Source organism: Rattus rattus, chromosome 3 (assembly GCF_011064425.1).
Source record: "Rattus rattus isolate New Zealand chromosome 3, Rrattus_CSIRO_v1, whole genome shotgun sequence".
Classification (NCBI taxonomy): Eukaryota; Metazoa; Chordata; class Mammalia; order Rodentia; family Muridae; genus Rattus; species Rattus rattus.
The window spans coordinates 52,444,232-52,464,171 of NC_046156.1; the positions used below are offsets into that span (position 1 = coordinate 52,444,232).

Below are 19,940 nucleotides of genomic sequence, written 5' to 3' on the forward strand. Positions count from 1 at the left end.
GTTCCAATGCTAACTTACATTGATGAGAAACAGGATTTTTGTCTTGCAAATCTCAAACTCTGAACCCATTAAATAACTCTTTTGTTTTTCTTCCTACTTTTAACAACCATTCTATTTTCTACATCTATAAATCTGATTCACTCAACAGCCTCACATAAGACGAGGGTGCGTAGAGTAGTTCTCCTCTAACTGGCTAACTTATTTGGCAGAAGGTCCTCAAGGTTCATCCATAGCATTTGCCTGAATTTCCTTCCTTTATAAAGCTGCTTACTACCCCACTGTAACTTCCACTCTATTTATCAGTTCATCACCTTAAAAAGCTTGTTTCTGATGATTCTATAAATCTACGTGGGACAATATCTTGAAAAGAGAAAGGAAATATAACGGTTAGTATTAACCATCCACTTGACAGGATCGAGAGTGTCCTGGAGGAGGGCCTTTGAGCAGCCCTTGGGTGATTGTCTCTCTTGGGTTGATTGATGTGGGAAGACATCCTACGTGGGCAGGACCATTCTCTGGTATGGGATCCTGGCATGTATAAACTGAAGAAAGCAGCTTCACACTAGCAAACACTCACTGTCTTCTGCTTCCTGAAAGTAGATGTAACGTGACCAGCTGCTTCAAGTTCCTACTGCCTTCACTCTCCCACCGTAAAGGACTATATCTTGAACCATGGTGCAGAAAACCAAAAACAAAACCCTTTTCCCTAAAGTTGCTTTTGTCACCGAATCAGGAAAAGAAATTAAGAGAGGAAGGGAGAAGTGAGTTTTACTCTTGAACTGGGAATGTGGTTAAACAGTAAAGTTAGTATGCCAACATCCTGGGTTTAACTCTTAGGAAAAAGAAAGAGGAAAGAAGTCATTTCTATGGCTCTGAGGTTTGTGGTCTGGACAGAAAAGAGTCTGGATAGGAAGGCCAATCTAGAAGGGTTTTGCAATAGTTAGGATGACCAAAAGACCAAGGTAGATACTATGGAGATTGAAAAGGAGTGGATGAAACATTTGGAGACAAAAGAGGGTGAGGGCAAAGCAAAAAGGATTTCTCAGATTTGTCATTTGTGGATTAGGTGTGTGACAGATGTGGGTAACTAAGAGGAACCTTGAAATCTTTAGTTCTTCTTCATGTGGATAGAGGATGCTTGCTTGGTGCTTTGTTAATTTCTAAGCATCAGCATCTGTCTTAGTGTTTCCATTGCTGTAAAGAGACACCATAACCAAGGCAACTTTTTAAAGGACATTTACTGGGGTTGGTTTACAGGTTCTGAGGCTCAGTCCATCATCGTCAATGAGAAAAGTAATAGATATGCTTAAATTTGGAAGCCTAACTAAAGCTTTGTTCTAAGAGTTCTTTCAAAAAACAGTATTGTTTAGTACGTGTCAGATTATGTTTCTCTTACCAGACAGAAGAGAACAAATCAGAACAGCTTTCTGTCCTCGTGGAAAGTGGGGGAGACAATCAACATAGGTAGTTATCATGAAGAAACTGACAGGTATGGTGGCACACACCTGTCATCTCAGTATTTGAAAAGTTGAGCCAGGAGGATTTCCAATGTGAGGCCAGCCTGAGCCGGCATAGGGAGACTCTGATTTAGAAAACAAACCCACCAACTATGCTAATCAAACCAAATAATCAAACATGGGGTTAGTGGTGGGAATAATGGGAAAGCCCAAGAAGCAGTCAGGATGGAAGCGACTTAATATTTCAAGAAAGGCCTCTTTGACAGGGTAGGACATGAGCGGGTCTAGAGGAAGGGTAAATGGTGTGCTAGTTGCCCACCCGAGAACGGAAGAAGGGCACACAAAAGACCCGTTGAACCCGAGACGTCTATTAGCCTAGGGTTTCGAGCGAGCGATCAAGCAGACCCTAGGGGTTGGCATCCAGTTCAGGCTTCCACTTAAATACTAGGCGACTCCGGTCACGCGCTCCGCACTGTGCTAAGCGCCGGGGGCACCTACGTGACAGGGCTGTGCTGGCGTGGTAAATGCCGTCGTTTCCGGGCGCTGTCTGAGACCACAGGGACCATGAGAAAGGTTATGGAGAGCGAAGACGGCCTGGCTTACAGTCGAGCTCGACCCAGGGAGCCGACTCCAGCCCGGGCGGCGACCAACTCGCGAGCTGCGTCACAAAGCGTCTAGTGGACGCTCGATTCTGGAGCAGCGCGGCGCGGCCTGTCCCTCAGAGCCGCGGGAGGTGGGCGGCGCGCCCACCAAGGGCACGCGACGCCCTCTGCAGGCCGCGGGCGGCAACACACTGGTAGCCTAATCTTCCCTCGCTCTTCCCGCTTCTTCCTCAGGCTACATTTTTTTTTCTCCCGCTAGAGTGTCAGCCTCCGACTTCCGTTCTTCCCCTCCACTTCCAGGTGTGTCCGTGTCTTCTCGGGGAAACAGCCAATAAAGTTTTTCTCCTTCTCGCTCCCAGGGGCCCCGCCTCAACTGTAAATATCGCGAGATCTGGAGGCGCGGCTACCATGGCGGCGGCGTTTGAAGCTCTACCGGCCTCTACAACCTCCGAGTCCGCTATGGCGGCGGAGCTTGAGGCCGTGCCGGTTCCGGCTGCGGAGCCAACTCCCGCCTCCCCGTGGAACCTGCGGACCGCTCACGACATCGGCGGGCCGCGCACACGTACGGGGGACGTGGTGCTGGCGGAGCCTGCGGACTTCGAGTCCTTGCTGCTGTCGCGGCCGGTGCTGGAGGGGCTGCGGGCGGCCGGCTTCGAGAGGCCCTCTCCCGTGCAGCTCAAGGCCATCCCGCTGGGGCGCTGCGGGCTCGGTGAGGACCAGGGCCAGCCGGAGGCAAGGTGGCGGCGTGGCCCCAGAGAGCTCCCGGTCCGCGCCATTGCAGGGCTCAGACCAGGCTGTAGGCGCGCAATTGAATTTGAAGATGCTTAAGATGCTTATTTCTAGCCTGGAGTCCAAGTTGGAGAAGATCAGCGGTAGAGATTCAGGGGGCAAGGGGCAGGAGAAATAGCTCGGTGGTTAAGAGATTGAGGTATCAAGCACGCCTCCTGCACGTGTGAGAGTCAACTAAAATACAGGTGGCAACTAGGTGCTCATACGAAAGAACCTGTTCGTTCTCTTTTCCCCTATTTGGTACCTGGTATCTGGTGGCTTCAGTGAATCTCGGTAATGATACATATATAATTCTTTTCTTCCGAACAGATTTAATTGTTCAAGCTAAATCTGGCACTGGAAAAACTTGTGTATTCTCCACCATTGCTCTGGACTCTCTTATTCTTGAAAACTATAGTACTCAGGTGAGTTTAACTCAGGATCCAGAAGATTGTGTGTAGCACGTGGACTCTATTGAGAGTCATGAAAAACTAGTAGCTCCTACAGATGGTGAGTTTTATGAACGGGAACCAAAGCACATGAAAGTTACAGAAGTAATCGAGGTGGCCAAGAATATCATTATTAGTATTTTAAACTTGTAATTTTCTGTAATAAGTACATCTTGACTGTTTGTCAATTGGAATCATTACACAATTAAAAATTCTGTTACTGACTGGATTGGGATTAGACATAGAAGGTAGAAGTTCTGGATCATATGCTATGATAGGGCAGAAATTTCGGATTATTCTCAAAGCCTTGCTAGTGTGTTGTATTGATCTCTCATTTTCTAGGTTGCCTCTGATGGTTTTAAGATTACCCTACTGAAATTAGTAGATTTGGGTCATTAAAAAGCTTTGTTCGGCCAGTGTTACATATGAATGGTATCGTAGGCACTAGGGGTTAAACAGTGAATTAGATGTGATCCTAACACTGTCTGGAGTGTTGTAGTGATGGCTGACTTCATTTTAAGTTCAAGAAGTGGCTTTTATGATGATGGATCTTCAATAATAGTTCCTTTAAACCCAGGATTCTTGTATTTGTTGTCTAGTATCTGAGTTCTATATACACCAAATCCTGAGGGATACTGAGTATACTTTTTAAGGACATTGGCTAGCCTGTTTGCAAATTAGAGTGTGTTTGAAAGTTTTGGCTTTGTGGTAGTTGGCAGCAGATGAAATTCCAAAGTTGAGTAAATTTCGTGTTTTTAACTAGGGTCTTTATATTGTTAAAATAATGAGTGGCTGTGTGTGTGTGTGTGTGTAACAAAGTAATAGTACATAATTTTTTATAATTGGGAAAAATCAGAATTAAGAAAAAGAGAATAAAGTACCAAAACCCCAAATCTATCATGTATACCTAGAGTTAAGGGACTTTTTAAAAAAGTCTTATTCCTATTTTTTCCTTTTAAGCAGTATGTTATTTCCAATAGTTACCTTGCAGGAGTACACAGGCCTTCCTGCTGTTCTTCATGTGTATCTTACTACCTTTGAGTTTGCTTTTTCTCTCTTGAAGCATTAGTGTGTTCCACAACTAGCTCTATGCCGGATATTGAGGTTTCTTCTCAAATGTTACTTCCTTATAGGGCTCTTAAAATCTTTTTGTTTGAGGCAGGCTTGTCCTAGTTGGTCTGAAATCTGGAATAGACCGGTCTTCAACTTGAGGCAATCCTATTTCTGCTTCCAAGTAGTAGAATCACCTGTGCATACCAACACTCCTATATATATTTATTTGTTTGTTTTGTTTTGTTTTTGAGGCAGGTTTCTCTGTATAATAGCTCTGGCTGCCCTGGAACCTACCTTTGTAGTTCAGCCTGGCCTGGGACTCAGAGATCCAAAGTGCCTCTGCTTCTCAGGTCCTGGGATTAAAGGCATGTACCACCACCCTTAATAGTTGTTAACTGAATAAATACATGGGATATTTTCTTTTGTCTTAAAATGAAAAGTAGACCATCACAATGATTGCATCACTCAAATGTATTCCTCTGACTTGTTAAAATATTGTTTTCTGATTAGATTTTGATATTGGCTCCCACAAGAGAAATTGCTGTTCAGATACATTCTGTTATCACAGCCATTGGAATAAAAATGGAAGGATTAGAATGTCATGTCTTTATTGGAGGGACTCCATTATCGCAAGATAAAACCAGACTTAAAAAGTGTCATATTGCTGTTGGCTCTCCTGGTAAGTCACTAATAGCTGTTGGTAGCCAATGCTCTTGAAGGATAGAACAGTGAACATGGCAATAGCAAATGGGCGTCTTTGGTGATGGGGATCATTACCTTCAGCATAATGGGGAGCATTAGACCAGTGAGACACATGGCTGGGTTATCAACAGGACCTACTCATCTCCATTCCAAAGAGTGTGGGAGAAGACACATGGGTCGGTTTCTGAGACCTGAAGTGACTTTAGGAAGCCTGTTTAAGCCATGGATTGAAGTTTCTTTTGTTATTCCCTCTGGTAATCTGCTCATAAACCACTCAGAATCAGAATCTAGGATCCAAGCATTTTGATAGTAGTCATGTTTATTTTCCATGTTTGTTGTGATGACAAGTGAGGGGAAAAGAATGGGTTCAAACAAGATGAGAATTTAAGATTACTAAGATCCTGAGGGAGTATGTGACTACACTGAGGACACTGAGCAGTGTAACCTGTGGATAAATAGAGTAAAGCACTCCTGAGGTTTGTACAGACTTGATATGTCATAAATATTTCAGGTTTTGTTGTTTTCCTGCCATATAGGTAGAATTAAACAGCTCATAGAACTTGACTACCTGAATCCAGGCAGTATCCGTCTCTTTATTCTTGATGAAGCAGATAAGCTTTTAGAAGAAGGCAGTTTCCAGGAGCAAATAAAGTAAGAAAACTAACCTGAATACAAAAACGCTGTACCGAAGCATCTGTCTAGCTTTTCCAGGGAGTGTTTGCTGTCTGCATAATTTTCACGGTATGTGTTTTCCTATATTTTAACAGTTGGATTTACTCCTCTTTGCCTGCCAGTAAACAAATGTTGGCAGTGTCTGCTACTTACCCTGAAATTTTGGCTAATGCTTTGACAAGGTATATGAGAGATCCCACTTTTGTAAGATTGAATCCCAGTGATCCAAGTCTGATAGGTATGTATAGATTTTACATTATCAGTTTTTGATGTTCTAGAGCTTTCCCTCGTCTAATTGGCTAGTTGTTATTGGAATTTACCAGATGTATTTGTTTTAACTGGGACTCTTGACTTCTTTATAGGTTTGAAGCAGTACTACCAAGTTGTCAACTCTTACCCTTTGGCTCATAAGATTTTTGAGGAAAAGACTCAGCACTTACAGGAACTTTTTAGTAAAATCCCATTTAATCAAGCTTTGGTGTTTTCTAATTTGCATAGCAGGTAATATAACTTAGTCTAGGGAACTTTAAAAAACTAAAGAACAGGCATGGGGCAGTAGTTGAAAGTTGTAAACCTTTTTCTTTTTTTTGTAGAGCTCAACACTTGGCTGATATCCTCTCTTCTAAAGGTTTTCCTACTGAATGCATTTCAGGCAAGTTCAGCGCTTTGTTTTTGTTTAATATATTGAAGCCTTCCATGTCAAGAGAGAAAAAACATGTGTGTGTGAAGTCAGTCTCCTATTTTCTTTGTGTGTGCGTGTTTGTGTGTGTCTTTTGTTTTGAAGGAGTAACTTGGTGTATAGTAACAACTTAGAAAAATCAGGGTTTGGAAATACTTAACATTTTAATTAAAATCTCTGAATTATATTTGTGAAGAATTTAGTACTATAAAATACACCTCATTGTCTTGAGACATATTTTGTTTCTTCAATATAATCAAATCATTATTAAAATGCTAAAAATTAAACACGGTATATGGTGTTGCATGTGCTCAAGAAACAGAGGCAGGAAGGTCATGGGCGTAAGGCCATATTTGCCTGTTATGTTTTTGGTCAGTATAGACTGCATAGAAAATAAACATGGCAAGACTAGCTGGGTTTTGATCCATCTTCTCCCCCCACCATCACACTTGGTCTTTTATATGTAAGTGCTCTTCTGCTGAGCTGTACCTTGGCTGTGATTTGCCTTAATGGTCTGTGGAAGGCAGAAGTAACTCACTTCACCCACAGGGTTTATTAATTGCTGGATTAATAGAAAAGATTTAAAGAGTTTTTGGTCAGTGAGATCCTTTCAGTTTTATATGTTGTAGTGTAATTTTTAACTTGTTAGCTGGAGCATGCTCAGTATGTTAGACTATTTCTTAGTAGGCTGATAGCTTACTTAACTCTGGGTCACATTTCAAAACCAGATTTGTGGGCTGTAAAGAGGAATCAGTGTTAAAAGCCCTCTGTGCCATCCTGTGCACAGAATTTGGATCTCAACACCCACATGACAAGCCAGGTAGTATTCTTACTCCTGGGGATCTGATGCCCTCTCCTGGCCTCTGCGTGCATAGGCACAGGCAGCTGCATACAGTCAGACACAGAGACACAAGCACACACAAACTCACAGATCTTAAAACCAAGATTTGTAAATAGTTGGGAAGAATATGTTTCCCCTAAGTATTTGTTAGACTTTGTAATGTTACCATTTAAAATTGATTTTTGATTTTCAAATTGATAACCTAAATCATACTTTGAAAAATATCAACTTTAGATTTTAGCACTCAAATTTGCACAAGACAGAATTAACTAATTGGCTGGTATATTCCTGTAAAACATTAAGACTGAAAATTATGGGGTTGGGGATTTAGCTCAGTGGTAGAGCGCTTGCCTAGCAAGCACAAGGCCCTGGGTTCGGTCCCCAGCTCTGTGGGGGGTGGGGGAGGGAAGACTGAAAATTATGAATCTTATTGTGGGTTTGATAAATATATCTTAAAGTTTTTGTTGATGTTCTTGAGATGGGATCCTACAGAGTTTAGGCTGGCCTTGAACTCTTAAATGTTAGGATGACAACAAATGTGTACCACTACACCTGGCTTGCTTAGGTGTTTTAAGTAATGTTTTTGGGGATGGGGTCTTTCTAGGTAACATGAATCAGAATCAGCGCCTTGATGCTATGGCTAAACTGAAGCAGTTTCATTGCAGAGTCCTCATTTCTACAGATTTGGTAAAGCTCCTGGGTGACTGTTGGTCTTAGCATGTGTTGTTATCAGGCTGCTGTCCTATTTCATGTAGGTACCTAACAGGTACCAGAAATAAGAATCATCTTTTAGGTTCTGGGGAAAGTGCTTTCATAAAAATGTGTTTAATAAGTTTAGTTCTACTTACTCATTGGAAATAGATTTCTTTTCCTCTGAATCCTAAATATTTGCCCATTTTAAATATGGCTTTGGGTTATATCAGAAGAGCATAGTGTGCATTGGTAGCCATGCTGTAACTAATACAAACATTTATCTTTAAGACTTCCCGTGGGATTGATGCGGAGAAGGTGAATCTAGTTGTAAATCTGGATGTGCCGTTAGACTGGGAGACTTACATGCATCGGATTGGCAGAGCTGGCCGTTTTGGTAAGGACAAAGGAAGATTAGTGCTTTAACAAGACTGATGTGAAAGGTACTTAGACTGTTGTTTCTGTAGAAATGAGTTACTATGTCATGCTTTACTCTTAGGCACATTGGGACTGACAGTGACCTACTGTTGTAGAGGGGAAGAAGAAAATATGATGATGAAAATTGCCCAGAAATGTAATATCAACCTTCTCCCTTTACCAGGTATATGTTTGTTTCCTTTTGACATTCTTTTATTATAATATTATTGTTTTATTTATTTATTTTGAGGCAGGATCTCTTTATGTAGCTCTGACTATCCTAGAACCCACTATGTAGACTAGATTGGCCTTGAACTCACAGAGATCTGCCTCCCTCTGTCTCCTGAGTGCTGGGATTAAAGGTATATACCACCATGCCCATTAGTCAAAAGTTTTGACATTCTTACAGTTGTAATGATAATACAGACATAATAAAAATTATATGTTCATTAATTTTTACCACAAACCTGTGAAGTACATAGTGTTGCTAATCTGGGTCTTGTAGATTAGGACATTTGGGCATACCTTAACATATACGTTAAGTAAAAGTGTTAACTGATAAGTAGAGATTAAAAGCTAACTACTTGACACGTGAAAAATATTCTACTGTATACAGGTTTTTGCAGTTTTATTTTATTTTTGAGTGGCTTCTAACTCAGATTCATCTGCCTCTAGTGCTGGGATTTAAGGTGTGCACCACCATGCCTGGGCTGAGAATTTCTCATTCTCCTTTATGTAGATCCTATTCCTGCTGGCTTGATGGAAGAATGCTTGGATTGCGATGTGGAAGTTAAAGCTGCGATGCACACTTACAGCTCACCAAGTATATCTACCCAGTCCCCAAAAAAGCAAGTTCAAAAACCAGAGCGAGCCTTCCAGTCTCAAAGAACTCCTGGTAGCCATATGCCTTCCCCCAGAAACACTTCTGTATCTACACTGTCAGCCAAATCAAAGCATGGCAAACAAAAGCTTCCTGTGAAAAGCCACTCAGAGTGTGGGATCCTAGAAAAGGCAGCTCCACCACAGGAGTTGGGCTGTACCACACATCCAGAAGAGCAAGTTAAGAACTCTGTTCAGACCTCTGCTGAGGACTCCTCCAGTACCAGCCAGCACCAGGCCAAAGAGACCTCACCTGGGTCACTCCCTAAGATTCCTTGTCTGTCTTCCTTTAAAGTCCATCAGCCGAGTGCTTTGACTTTTGCAGAACTGGTAGAAGATTATGAACACTATATTAAAGAGGGCTTAGAGAAACCTGTGGAAATTATCCGGCACTACACAGGACCTGGGGCTCAGACTGTGAATCCTCAGAATGGTTTTGTGAGAAACAGAGTTTCTGCAGACAGAGTGCAGATGTTGGTGAGTAGTAGCCAGTCTGGAGACTCAGAGAGTGAGAGCGACTCTTGCAGCTCCAGGACTTCTTCCCAGAGCAAAGGCAATAAGTCTTACTTGGAAGGCTCTTCTGACACTCAGTTGAAAGACTCTGAATGTACTTCTGTGGGTGGCCCTCTGTCTTTGGAACAAATTCAGAATGGAAATGATATCCCGACTCAAGTGGAGTATCAAGAATCCCCTGAAACCCAGGTAAAGGCAAGGCATAAAGAAGGTGCTAACCAAAGGTCTAAACCAAGTCGGAGAAACCCACCACGGCGCTCCTCCTACCGAGTACAGACAGAAGCCCAGGAAGAGGGTTGGCATGACTGTCACAGGGAAACAAACGCGAGTTCTTCAGATCCCTACCAGGATTATGAGGAGTACTGGAGAGCGTATTACAGGGCATGGCAAGAATATTATGCTGCTGCTTCCCATTCATACTATTGGAATGCTCAGAGACATCCGAGCTGGATGGCTGCCTACCATATGAATACAGTTTATCTACAAGAAATGATGCGTGGTAACCAGTGAGGTTAGCATGTGCCTGAGACTGTTGACTGTCAACAGATCATTAGATACACATTCTTCACCTAGAGCAAGTAGGATTCAGTGGCATTTTGGAGGAACTTGAGAGGACTTGAGGCTTTCTACTGGGACACAATTATTTTTCAGATTATTTTTAGAACTTGGCTCTAAAGACCCCCCCAAGGTGCCACTTCATGTAGGCTGGTCCCAAAAGAAACCTTTAAAAAGGTGACATATGCCACTCCTTACTTAAAAAACAAAATAAAAACAGTTAAAATTTGAATTTAATGGCATCAAGTTTCTTACAAAAGGATTACACTACATTTCCTTTTTTTTTTTTTTTTTTTTTTTTGGTAAAGATTTATTATATAGAGAGCATTCTTCCTGTATGTATCCTGCAGACCAGAAGAGGGCACCAGATCTCCTCATAGATAGTTACAAGCCACCATATGATTGCTGGGAATTGAACTTTGCTCTGAAAGAGCAGCCAGTACTCTTAACCCCTGAGCCATTTCTCAAGGACTTGCATTACATTTCTGTATTGCTGCATTGTTGTGGAAATTTTGTCATAGTAGATCTTTGATGTTTTGGCAGGAAGGAATTTTTTTAATATTCTCTGCTTCCAGTGGTAGTTTTATTAGCCATGAAAACAGATTTAGGTAAATGCACTGAATGCATTCCATCCGTCTTCCTGATGAAGCTGTGAAGACGCCCACATTTCACTATGTTAAGTGGGCCAGCATCGTCTGTTGCTACCTTCTGCTTATGTAAGGGGTAGCTTGTCCTCTTGTGTCTTGGGTTTTAAACTTTTTAGAAGCTATAGATAGGTTGACCCCAGAAAATTTCTCATTCCTTAGTGGGATTGTAAACAGCATTTCAGAGGGCTCATAGGCCTTCCGAGGTGGATCTATGCCATCCTGGTGGAGACTTGACCTGGGTCGCATAGCTCAGACCTGTGCTACTGTGTTGCTGGTAGACTAATGGAGGGTTATACCTCTGAGTGTTCAGTGTTTGACGGAAGATGAGCTCATTCTGCTCTGACTTTTACCATAGTATATCCTAATCATGTTGATCCGTCTTAGAGAATTTTCTGTTTTTTTCCTTTTTTTTTTTTTTTTCTTGAATACTAGGATCTAAGGAGATCTACCATTTTTCTGAGATGGTGGGGCCTCTAAAATTAGGATTTAGAAAAGTTATATTTAGGAGCTAAGTGTTCTTTTGTCAGTCTGGGATCTTGCTGTGAACTGGCATTTAGGTGAGTGATTCCTTTATGTATTGAGCAATCTATTCACTTTTAAAAAGGAAAGTTCTTCATTGTGTACATACTTAGCAGTGTAGACTATCATAGTGTTGTCAGCAAATACCCATAGCCATTGTCATTTAATATGATATAGTCTTAAACTGCTCAGCTTTGACTTCCATGATTTGGCATGGTCATATTCAGACATATCAATACTATACACGTATTGTGAAGTTACATGAAATAATTTAACAAACCTAGATTAGATCCAATGTATCACTAAGCTTCAGAGATTTTTAATTGCACACTTAAATAAGGTCCTGTCATTACTATGTAATTGAACTTAACCTCTTTCTACTCTTCCCTACTACTCCCCCCCACAAGAGTCAACTTCACAGTTTGTCATTGCTAGGGGATTTTAATTAGGATACCACAGCATCTTAATTAGGGATGAGGCTACCCTTTAGACTAGAAATTAATTGGATCTCTCTGGGTTTGTTTTCTGTTTGCTCCCCTTCCCCTTTTTTCTTTTGCTAGAAAATTACTTTAGTTACCTACCCTCTCGGAATCCAGCCTTCTCAATCAAATGAGACTTTGGAGCAGACTTTTGGGTCCCTTGTAAGATTTAATTTTTATATGATTCATAATGAGAAACTTTTGTGAGGATAATTCAAATTTGTAAATGAGTCTTTATATAAATCAAGGGAATTTCTGAATTTTCAAAATCTTCAGACCATTCATGACTTGTAACAAGGTTAAGCTGGAATTAGGTGTTCATTATTACATAGAGATCTTGGTGAAACCTTCTTAGGCTAGTTCCCCTTTCCTTTTTTTAATTTTTTTTCTTTTATTTGTGTACTCACATACACCAATGGAGGCTAGAAAAAGGTGTTGGAGCCCCTAGAACTGGAGTTCAGACAGTCATGAGCTATTCAACATGGGTGCTGGGAATGGAACTCGGGTCCTCTGAAGAACAGTGAGTGCTCTTAACCAGTGGGCTGTCACTCCAGCCCTCTGGATAATGATGAGAACATAAGAGATCACAGGTTACTTCTTTAGTGACTATTTTTTTTTTTTTAAAAGTATCTATCTTCAAGGTAAACTTGAGTTCCAGAATACTTAAAATAATTGAAGAATGATCTTACTGTGGTCTTGTCTAAGATAAAAGAGTGGTTTGGAAGGGAAGTTTTTAAGGGCTTTTTCCATTTCCCTTTAAATATAATTTTCCTGGCCATTGCTGACACAATGTCACAAGACTCTTATTGGGGCAGAATGTGTTTATTTTGTATTTTTTGAATAAGTGCATGTACACTTCTTGATACTTGACATTTAATGCTTTAAACATTTTGTTAGGAGATGGGCATAAAGATGCACGTGCCTTTTAATCCCAGCACTCAAGAGGCAAAGGCAAGCCGATCTCTGAGTTCAAGGAGAGTCAGAGCTACATAGTAAACAGTTTTATTATATTTTAATTGTGTATGTGCCTACATGTCATGGTGCATGGGTAGAGGTCAGAGGGTAACAGAAGTCAGTTCTCTCCTCCTACTCTGTAAATCTGGGTATCAAAACTCAGCATCAAACCAAGGGCTTTATGCACTGAACCATCTTCAGGTCCCACACTGAATGCTTTTTAATGAAAAAGAATTGCTGATGTCACTCAGAGAGTTGCTGAATACAGTTTCCAGGTTTTGCCCAGCTTATTGAGCTATGGGTCTTTAGTGACACCTAGTGGGTGGTAAGGATGTGAGCATTAGAATGCTTAGAATGAAATAGAGTGCTTAGAATGAATTTCATAGTCGACTTGGGCATACTGTATTCTCCCACTTTTACAGTTTTCATTGGGATCTGTTTGTGGAGAATGAAAGGATTTAAATGTGTGTCGTCGGATGGCAGAACATGAAAATGCTGCTTCTCTCACATAAACAGAATTGTTAAGGTTAAAGCAGATCTTTAAGATTCTTAACTACTCCCTGTCCCCATCCAACCCCTTTAAAATCAAGACAGAAACTGAAGGGAAGAAGTTAAAAAGTGACTGATAGGGAGTCGAAGACATATGACAAGTCTGAGCTCGTGCTTCTGTTGCCCATCAGGTCTTAGAGGGAGAGGGGGAGAGGGAGATGGGTTTGTTTGAGACCTTGGTCTAAGTGGAACAAGTATTAGAGGACATATAAAAACCTTTTTGTTTAGTAACTGGTCCTTAAGAGAGAGCTGTAAACAAATTCAGCCCAGTGTTGTGCTGTTAAAACAGTGAACTTGTCTGAGGCATGTAGGAAGGCAAGAAGCGCCAGGAAGTTGTAATAGAGTTGCTTACGTGGAAGGAGAAGAGGGGCAGGGCTGGTTGACGAGGCCTTTACACCTAAGGTTATGTCCCTGCTCTAGCAGCCTGGAAAGCTGGCTGGTGCGAGGCAGTACTTTTGGAAAGGAAAACACTGGTGTTAAAAAGGCAAACCTGACTTGAAAGCATGTGGCACATAGTTTGTTTAATCCAGGTTGGATACATCAGGTACAGCAGTGGCACAGGACTCAATACTGTAAATGATATGCATGTTATAACATTTGCACTACAGTTTCAAAGAAGACAAGAAACTTAAGAGCTTTTTCCCCACAGAAAGTTTTCACATTTGTCTTTCTGCAGTTTTATACAATGTATTTCTTTGCCAGTGTGATGTTGGTAAGCAAAGCCCAATAATTATACGAAAATAGAAAAGAACACACTTGATGTTTTCCACAAGAACATTAATGGGAGCGCATGACCTCTAAGGAAAACATTGGAATGTCTGGTTATCAAAAATATACCATCCCTCCCACCTCCCTGGTTTGTAAAATAGTCCATTGGTCCAAGGAGTCCCCTAGGACTTGGGTCTGTGCCCTGCACTGGCTAATGTGTTATCAGCCAGCACAGTTTAAGAACCTGCTAAGATAAATGTCATTCCAACATTTGATGAGAAACGTAGAATATCCTGAATAAAAAACAAGACCCACAAGGAACCCCTTTAAAAAGCCATTTTGTTTCAAAGCCACTTTCCCTTGGTTCTAATGCTTTTCCTGATGCTGTTTGGCCTCCAAGTGTCATGGGTCATGACTGTTTTTCCTTTATCCCATCACTTTAAAGCTTTGCAAGTAATGAGAATTCTTTAGAGGAAATATAAAAGTGTCTCCTGTTCCTCTTATGGTGGTTACCATGCTAGCTAGCATGAAAGGGAAGCTATTACTTCAAATGAACAGTATTGGGATCCTTCTGCCTTACTTAGTTACCTAGTAATTGAAATGAGGGAGCCTGAATCACTAGAATCCATTAACAATTTCAAATCTAATGCTAGCTCAATTTCAGTCACTACTGCTATTTTTAAAAAGACAAGGAAAATGGTCTAGGTATATAATGCTTCCAGGTACTTTCCCTACTTGCTTTCGGACAAGAAAAGGTCATGATCCTGAACTGCAGAGAAATCAAAACAACTGTATAAAGTCCTCCGCAGTTCTGTATGTGACTTCTGTCAACTGCAGAGTTGACATCTTCCACCACTTCCTTAACATCTGCTCAATGTGGTCATACACTAGGAATGTTCAACTGTTGAGACTATCTACTGGTCTTTTGAAAGAGGTTCTGTACAGTTAGTCCTGAGCTTGAGACTAGTTAGGAAAACTGGGAATGAGGACAGAATAATGGTGTATTTCAGGAGGTCCTGCTAATTCAGGAATGCTTCCTTCCCCTAATCAACACTCTTGAAATCCGGCTTTTAAAAATGAGCAAGCCTTAGAGCCATGGAGCAGGATATAGAAGACAGGATCTAAGTCCTGGATCAAATCATAATTTTGCCACTCGTGTGCCGTGAAACCTTGATTGTGGCATCCAGCTTCTTCGTGCCCATTTCTTCTCTCTGAGTCAAAAATTTACTAAGGTGACTACCTCACAGATTGTAGTGAGAAGCAATAGTATGCTTTGAAATGTCATCGTCCAAGCCTCCTCCTCATTGAGAAAGTCAAACGTTTGCCTGAAAGATCTTGGGCATTCCCTTGTTTATCTACTTAGAGAAGTGATCACCCACGGCTGGCTCTACACAAGAAACACTGTTTCTAAGTTTATAATTTGTACTAGTCCAGTCAGGTGATTTCCAAGAGCTATATCAAGTCATGTTGACATTTACACACGAGTGTCTCCTTATGACATGGCACCTTTGATGGTTCTTCTCCAACATAGTAGCTCTGTGAGGCAAGAGGTGTGATGCAAAACCTCCAAACCAAACCAAACCACATTAGACTAGTAGCCAAAGAGTCTTGTGCTCTGGTCCCTATTCTATCCTTAAAGACTATATTGCCTTGAGGGTGTCAAGTTCTCTGCATCTCAGCTTTCTACACTGTAAAATGAATTAGTCTTTTAATTTCTCATATGCTCAATACTGTGTTTCCAAGTTATTTTCATTTATTATTTGAGTGTAGTCTTAGTCTTTTTTTTTTTTGTCCTTTTTTTCATCCCCAATGCTAAATAAGGTTGAATGGAGTGGTGGAGTGGGGAATTTACTGATATCCTAACATGGTTTGTACACCGTGAGTCATTGCATCAGAGAGCTCTTGGTCTCCAGAAGAACGTGGTATCCTGGTTGTTGCCTTACCAGCTGATGAATCAGATTTACTAAGTTGATCCAAGTTTTGGCCCTGTGCTTCCCCGTGAATACACTTTAGCAGATATGGCTGTGAGCTGTTTTCTTGGGTTGGTATCTTTGAGCATAGGTGAGTTGGGTTCCTTATCTCTTGTCAAGACTAAAATGGGGGAATGAAAATGCAGACAGTTTAATGATTATTTTTAGGAGCTGGCATGATATGGGCTTTGGAGATGAAATAGAAACAACACAAGATTCAGTTCCCTGAAGTCAATAAAAATGGAATTTTGGAGGTGCAGGTTTTAAAATATATTTCTTTTCATGAGAAGCACAGTATGCTGTGTTGGTGCACTGTTCAAGTGACATGGAGATACTTGGTTGAAGCAGTCATTATTCTATCTCTAACGACTTGTTCTGTAATAGAACGGTGGTTTGTATGAGAATTCAAGTGTTCCTTTTCAACTCTTATCCTTATTCCACTCAGTTCTTAGGGCTTATCATGCAACTAGACATTCCTTTGTTCCATGATCCACCCTTCAAAAGGAAGATCCTTTTCTACTAGTTGGCCTACCTGCTAAAATTGGGTCTAGCTTGGCTCTATGCCTTGGCTGCTAAAATATGTCTGAAGTTACTAGATTGGAAGAACCACTCCACTCCTATGATAAGGGGAAGTCTTGAGGCCAGGTCCAGGAGAAAGGACTGTCGGGCCACTGAGAATGAAGACAGGGAGACAGACACGGAAGGGAGGGCCCCTTTCTCCACCCTTCACGCCACTTTCTGGTTTTGTACCGCTTCAAAACACCAGGACTCCTCTGCGTTCAGGGTCACTGGGGCTCAGGAGTGTCCTCAGGTTAACCGCTGGCTAGTTAAAACTCATCTAGATGGCTGTAGTGGGTAGAGGGAGTTTGAGCTGTAAATGAACAGCTTATCTTTATTTTAAACAGCTGTAGAATGGGTAAGAAATTCCAAACAGCTCATGTGCCTCAGATCCTAGGCTTCAGAGACTGCAGTAGAGTATTTGGGGTTGAGAAGGGCAGGAAAGGACTCTTGTCACTAATCCTGAGGCTCACTTGCTCTGCTGTGAAGTGGTGAAAATGATTAGGAAGATTCCAGAAACACTGTTCCCAGGCCCACTACCGTGCAAATAACTTGAGCAAACATATCCACATTTTCAGGATATAATCTCTACTCCCTCATTTGTGTGGAGGTCATCAGTGGTTCCTCACATCAGCTATCTTCAGAGATGAGGGCTCAGACCTCAAGGCATCGTTCAGACCAGGCAATGATCATCTAGAGCCTCTTGCTTTCTTGCTTTGAAACATTCTTCATGAGATACACAGGCTTAACTTTCACAGTTCTATTTAGGAACTGCCTTGGGTGGTAAGCCAGGGTCTCCTCCCATCCTCCTCACTTGAAGATGCTCATGAAGCCTCTTGGCAGAGCTCCGCATGGACTTCATGGTGGATCCTAAAGGAGGGTACACAGCAAGGCGCTCTGGAACTGTGGGAGCTTCTTGGTGCTTCTGTCTTCATTGGGGCATAGCAGAAACAACTGCTTTCTGAGGTTGCTGATTTCAATTTCAAGACCACCACCCCCACCTAAACTGCAAAGATAAGTGGTTCCAATTAAAAGGGAAGCACCTCTGTTCATAATATAGACTTACCTCACCCTTAAACTCAGCCCACTGGCTTCCTTTCTTTTCTGTATTGAATTCACTCGGCCTGACTCCAGGCACAAGTCTGCAGTACTTGGCAGTGACGGAGAAGGATTTACTGTCCACGGCGAGACAGATGGTTGGACACAGAAACAGCCAAGGTGAAGCAGATAGGTACAGAGACAAAGGAGACGGACGGACCAACGGAGCAGAAGGTTTGCTGTGTGGTTGCTTGACAGTTCTGTGCAGGTCAGCTGGGCAGTGAGGGCCCGGCTAAGGTGACCTCACCCATCCAGGGAATGGGGAGAGAACTCAGCAGTAACTGACTTTGAGCCTAAAAGCTTTTGCTATAAAAGAAGAAAAATAAAAACCAACCTCACAAAATGCATTGTTTTGGTTTAAAGGTGTTGGGTTCGTGGAGAAAAACATTTCACGAAAATCCATTGATGATTTTGTTTTCCACCTTTTCCCATGAATAAATATTATCCATTAAGATCCTTGAAAAAGGTGCTTAAATACACAGTGTTATAATTTCTTCCTGTTTGCATGTGACGACTCGGCCTCTGGGCTGCTCTTGGTCTTGTGTTTTCCTCACTGGGGTCTCCAGAAACAACTGTTATTTGGTCTGAGGTACCCCCACCAGGCCCTGTCCAGGCAAGCAGCCTGCACCCCCTAATGGCCAATCCCCTACCCACCCCCTCCCTTCCTCTGGCCCCAGTAAGATGCAATGTCACAGGGCTATGTCCACTCCAGCAGGGGGATCCTTGGGTACCCTTTGCTGTTTCCTTTCCCTTCCAGGCACAGGTCTCAGTGCTGGAGGTGCAATGGGGCAGGCAGAAATAGTGGGAGGGAGTGGTCCCAGTGGCCACCCACCAACATGCCAGCCCCCTTTACTCCCCACTACCCCCTCAGGCCCTCTGTCCAGTGTTTTTACAAGGCAGAGACCTTGACAACGTTGCTGGTTATGGAAGGAATGTTCGTGTTGGGACCTGGGCTGGCAGGGGGTGGCCGACTTTCTCCCTCTGGGGTTAGAGCTGGGGGAGTAGGGATGCTGATGATGGCTGTTGTAATCTGGGATGTTTTGCAGTTTGGTCTCAGTCCGTCGTCTGCTTTCAAATTAAGGCTGGAGCGACTGGGATAGAAAAGAGTGAAGTGAAAATGGTTCCTGCTATAGGCACCCAGTTCTCCCTTGATTCCCTGCACTGTTTTTGCTCTATGTTCTATCAAGGAACTCAATGGCCCTTGATCTCTCCCTTTAATAATCAGCCTTTAATTGCCATTCTAACTATTATTAACAATTACCAAATCATGCAGATAGTACTTATTCCCAGCCCAGTGGACTTATCACTTGTGATGCTATGATCTTTACGTTTTCTGAACTCTCTAACTTATTTGGATTAATGGGGAATGGCTTAAATACAAACAGAGAAGGAAAGCTCCACTTGTGACTCACATTCAGCTTGGGATTAGCCGTATATACCACACAGCCGAGAAAAGTATTTTCTTAGGAAAATGATCATTCAAGTTTTGAATTCGTTCTGAGTCCCCCACCCCCACCACTTAAACCCACTTTTGACCTACACTGCTACAGTATCATCCTATAGCCTACGGAGACCACTGGATTAACGTTAGTGCAGGAGAAGGTAAGTGGGGGAGGAAAACAGAGGGGGCCCATGCAGTAGATAAAGGGAGCCACTAGGGGATCCCCGAGGTTCTAATGCTGAGCTTGTTTAATTCTGGAAAGGGAATGACTCAAGACTTTGGGGGTGGCAGGAATGGAAGCCACCCACCTAGTGGTGAGGGAGGGCTGCTCACTGCCCTGGATGTGGATGGTGCTGAGCTCTTGCATGCTGCGCAGGCGGGTGGCCGGCAGGTTGGAGTTGGGCAGGTGCGTGGTCTTCTTGCTACGGCGGGAGCAGCAGGTGGTGGTGAGGCCCGAGTGGCTGGACAGAGAAGGGCTTCTGGTGGATGGGTAGTTCTGCATTGAGCTCTCCATGCAGTTCTGCTCAAACATCTGCTCATCAATAAACTCGTGGTTCTGTGGGAGGAAGGAGAGAAAGTGAAAAAGAAGAAAGGAGGAAGGGCCGAGCTCCAGTCTCTGTCTGGCTGCCTGCCTGCTTGGGGCCTTTCATGAAGGGTGCCAGATGCCTGGATTACAGAGAAGTGTTTGGGAGGGGTTCCATTTCCACAGGTGTCAACGTCAAAAGAATCAGATTGGCCTC

At 42.4% G+C, this 19,940-nt stretch overlaps 2 protein-coding genes across 3 annotated transcripts in view; one reads left to right on the forward strand and one right to left on the reverse strand.

The window, feature by feature from the left end:
• The first annotated feature begins 2,392 nt into the window (after nucleotides 1-2,392).
• Ddx20 (DEAD-box helicase 20) lies at nucleotides 2,393-10,509 on the forward strand. Its single transcript, XM_032897564.1, has 11 exons — nucleotides 2,393-2,768; nucleotides 3,158-3,252; nucleotides 4,840-5,008; nucleotides 5,568-5,682; nucleotides 5,799-5,941; nucleotides 6,066-6,204; nucleotides 6,297-6,355; nucleotides 7,828-7,910; nucleotides 8,205-8,310; nucleotides 8,413-8,514; nucleotides 9,070-10,509. The coding sequence occupies exons 1-11, from the start codon at nucleotides 2,468-2,470 to the stop codon at nucleotides 10,230-10,232; spliced, it is 2,475 nt and encodes an 824-aa protein (XP_032753455.1). The 5' UTR covers nucleotides 2,393-2,467; the 3' UTR covers nucleotides 10,233-10,509.
• Nucleotides 10,510-13,929: 3,420 nt separating this feature from the next.
• Kcnd3 (potassium voltage-gated channel subfamily D member 3) overlaps nucleotides 13,930-19,940 on the reverse strand; it is a 215,700-nt gene continuing 209,689 nt past the window's right edge. For both annotated transcript variants that reach the window (XM_032897565.1, XM_032897566.1), the window contains 2 exons: nucleotides 19,509-19,756; nucleotides 13,930-18,850 (listed from right to left, as the gene is read on the reverse strand). In XM_032897565.1, coding sequence (XP_032753456.1) covers nucleotides 18,649-18,850; nucleotides 19,509-19,756 — 450 coding nt within the window. In that variant the 3' untranslated portion in view covers nucleotides 13,930-18,648. The remainder of the gene's footprint in view (nucleotides 18,851-19,508; nucleotides 19,757-19,940) is intronic.

What these genes read in the sequence shown, in the direction of transcription:
- Ddx20 (XM_032897564.1), top strand. Translation starts at nt 2,468, where the DNA reads ATGGCGGCGGCGTTTGAAGCTCTACCGGCCTCTACAACCTCCGAGTCC. An exon ending in GCTGGGGCGCTGCGGGCTCG is followed by an intron (nt 2,769 to 3,157) that starts GTGAGGACCAGG and finishes TCTTCCGAACAG; the next exon opens with ATTTAATTGTTCAAGCTAAA. An exon ending in TCCTACTGAATGCATTTCAG is followed by an intron (nt 6,356 to 7,827) that starts GCAAGTTCAGCG and finishes GGGTCTTTCTAG; the next exon opens with GTAACATGAATCAGAATCAG.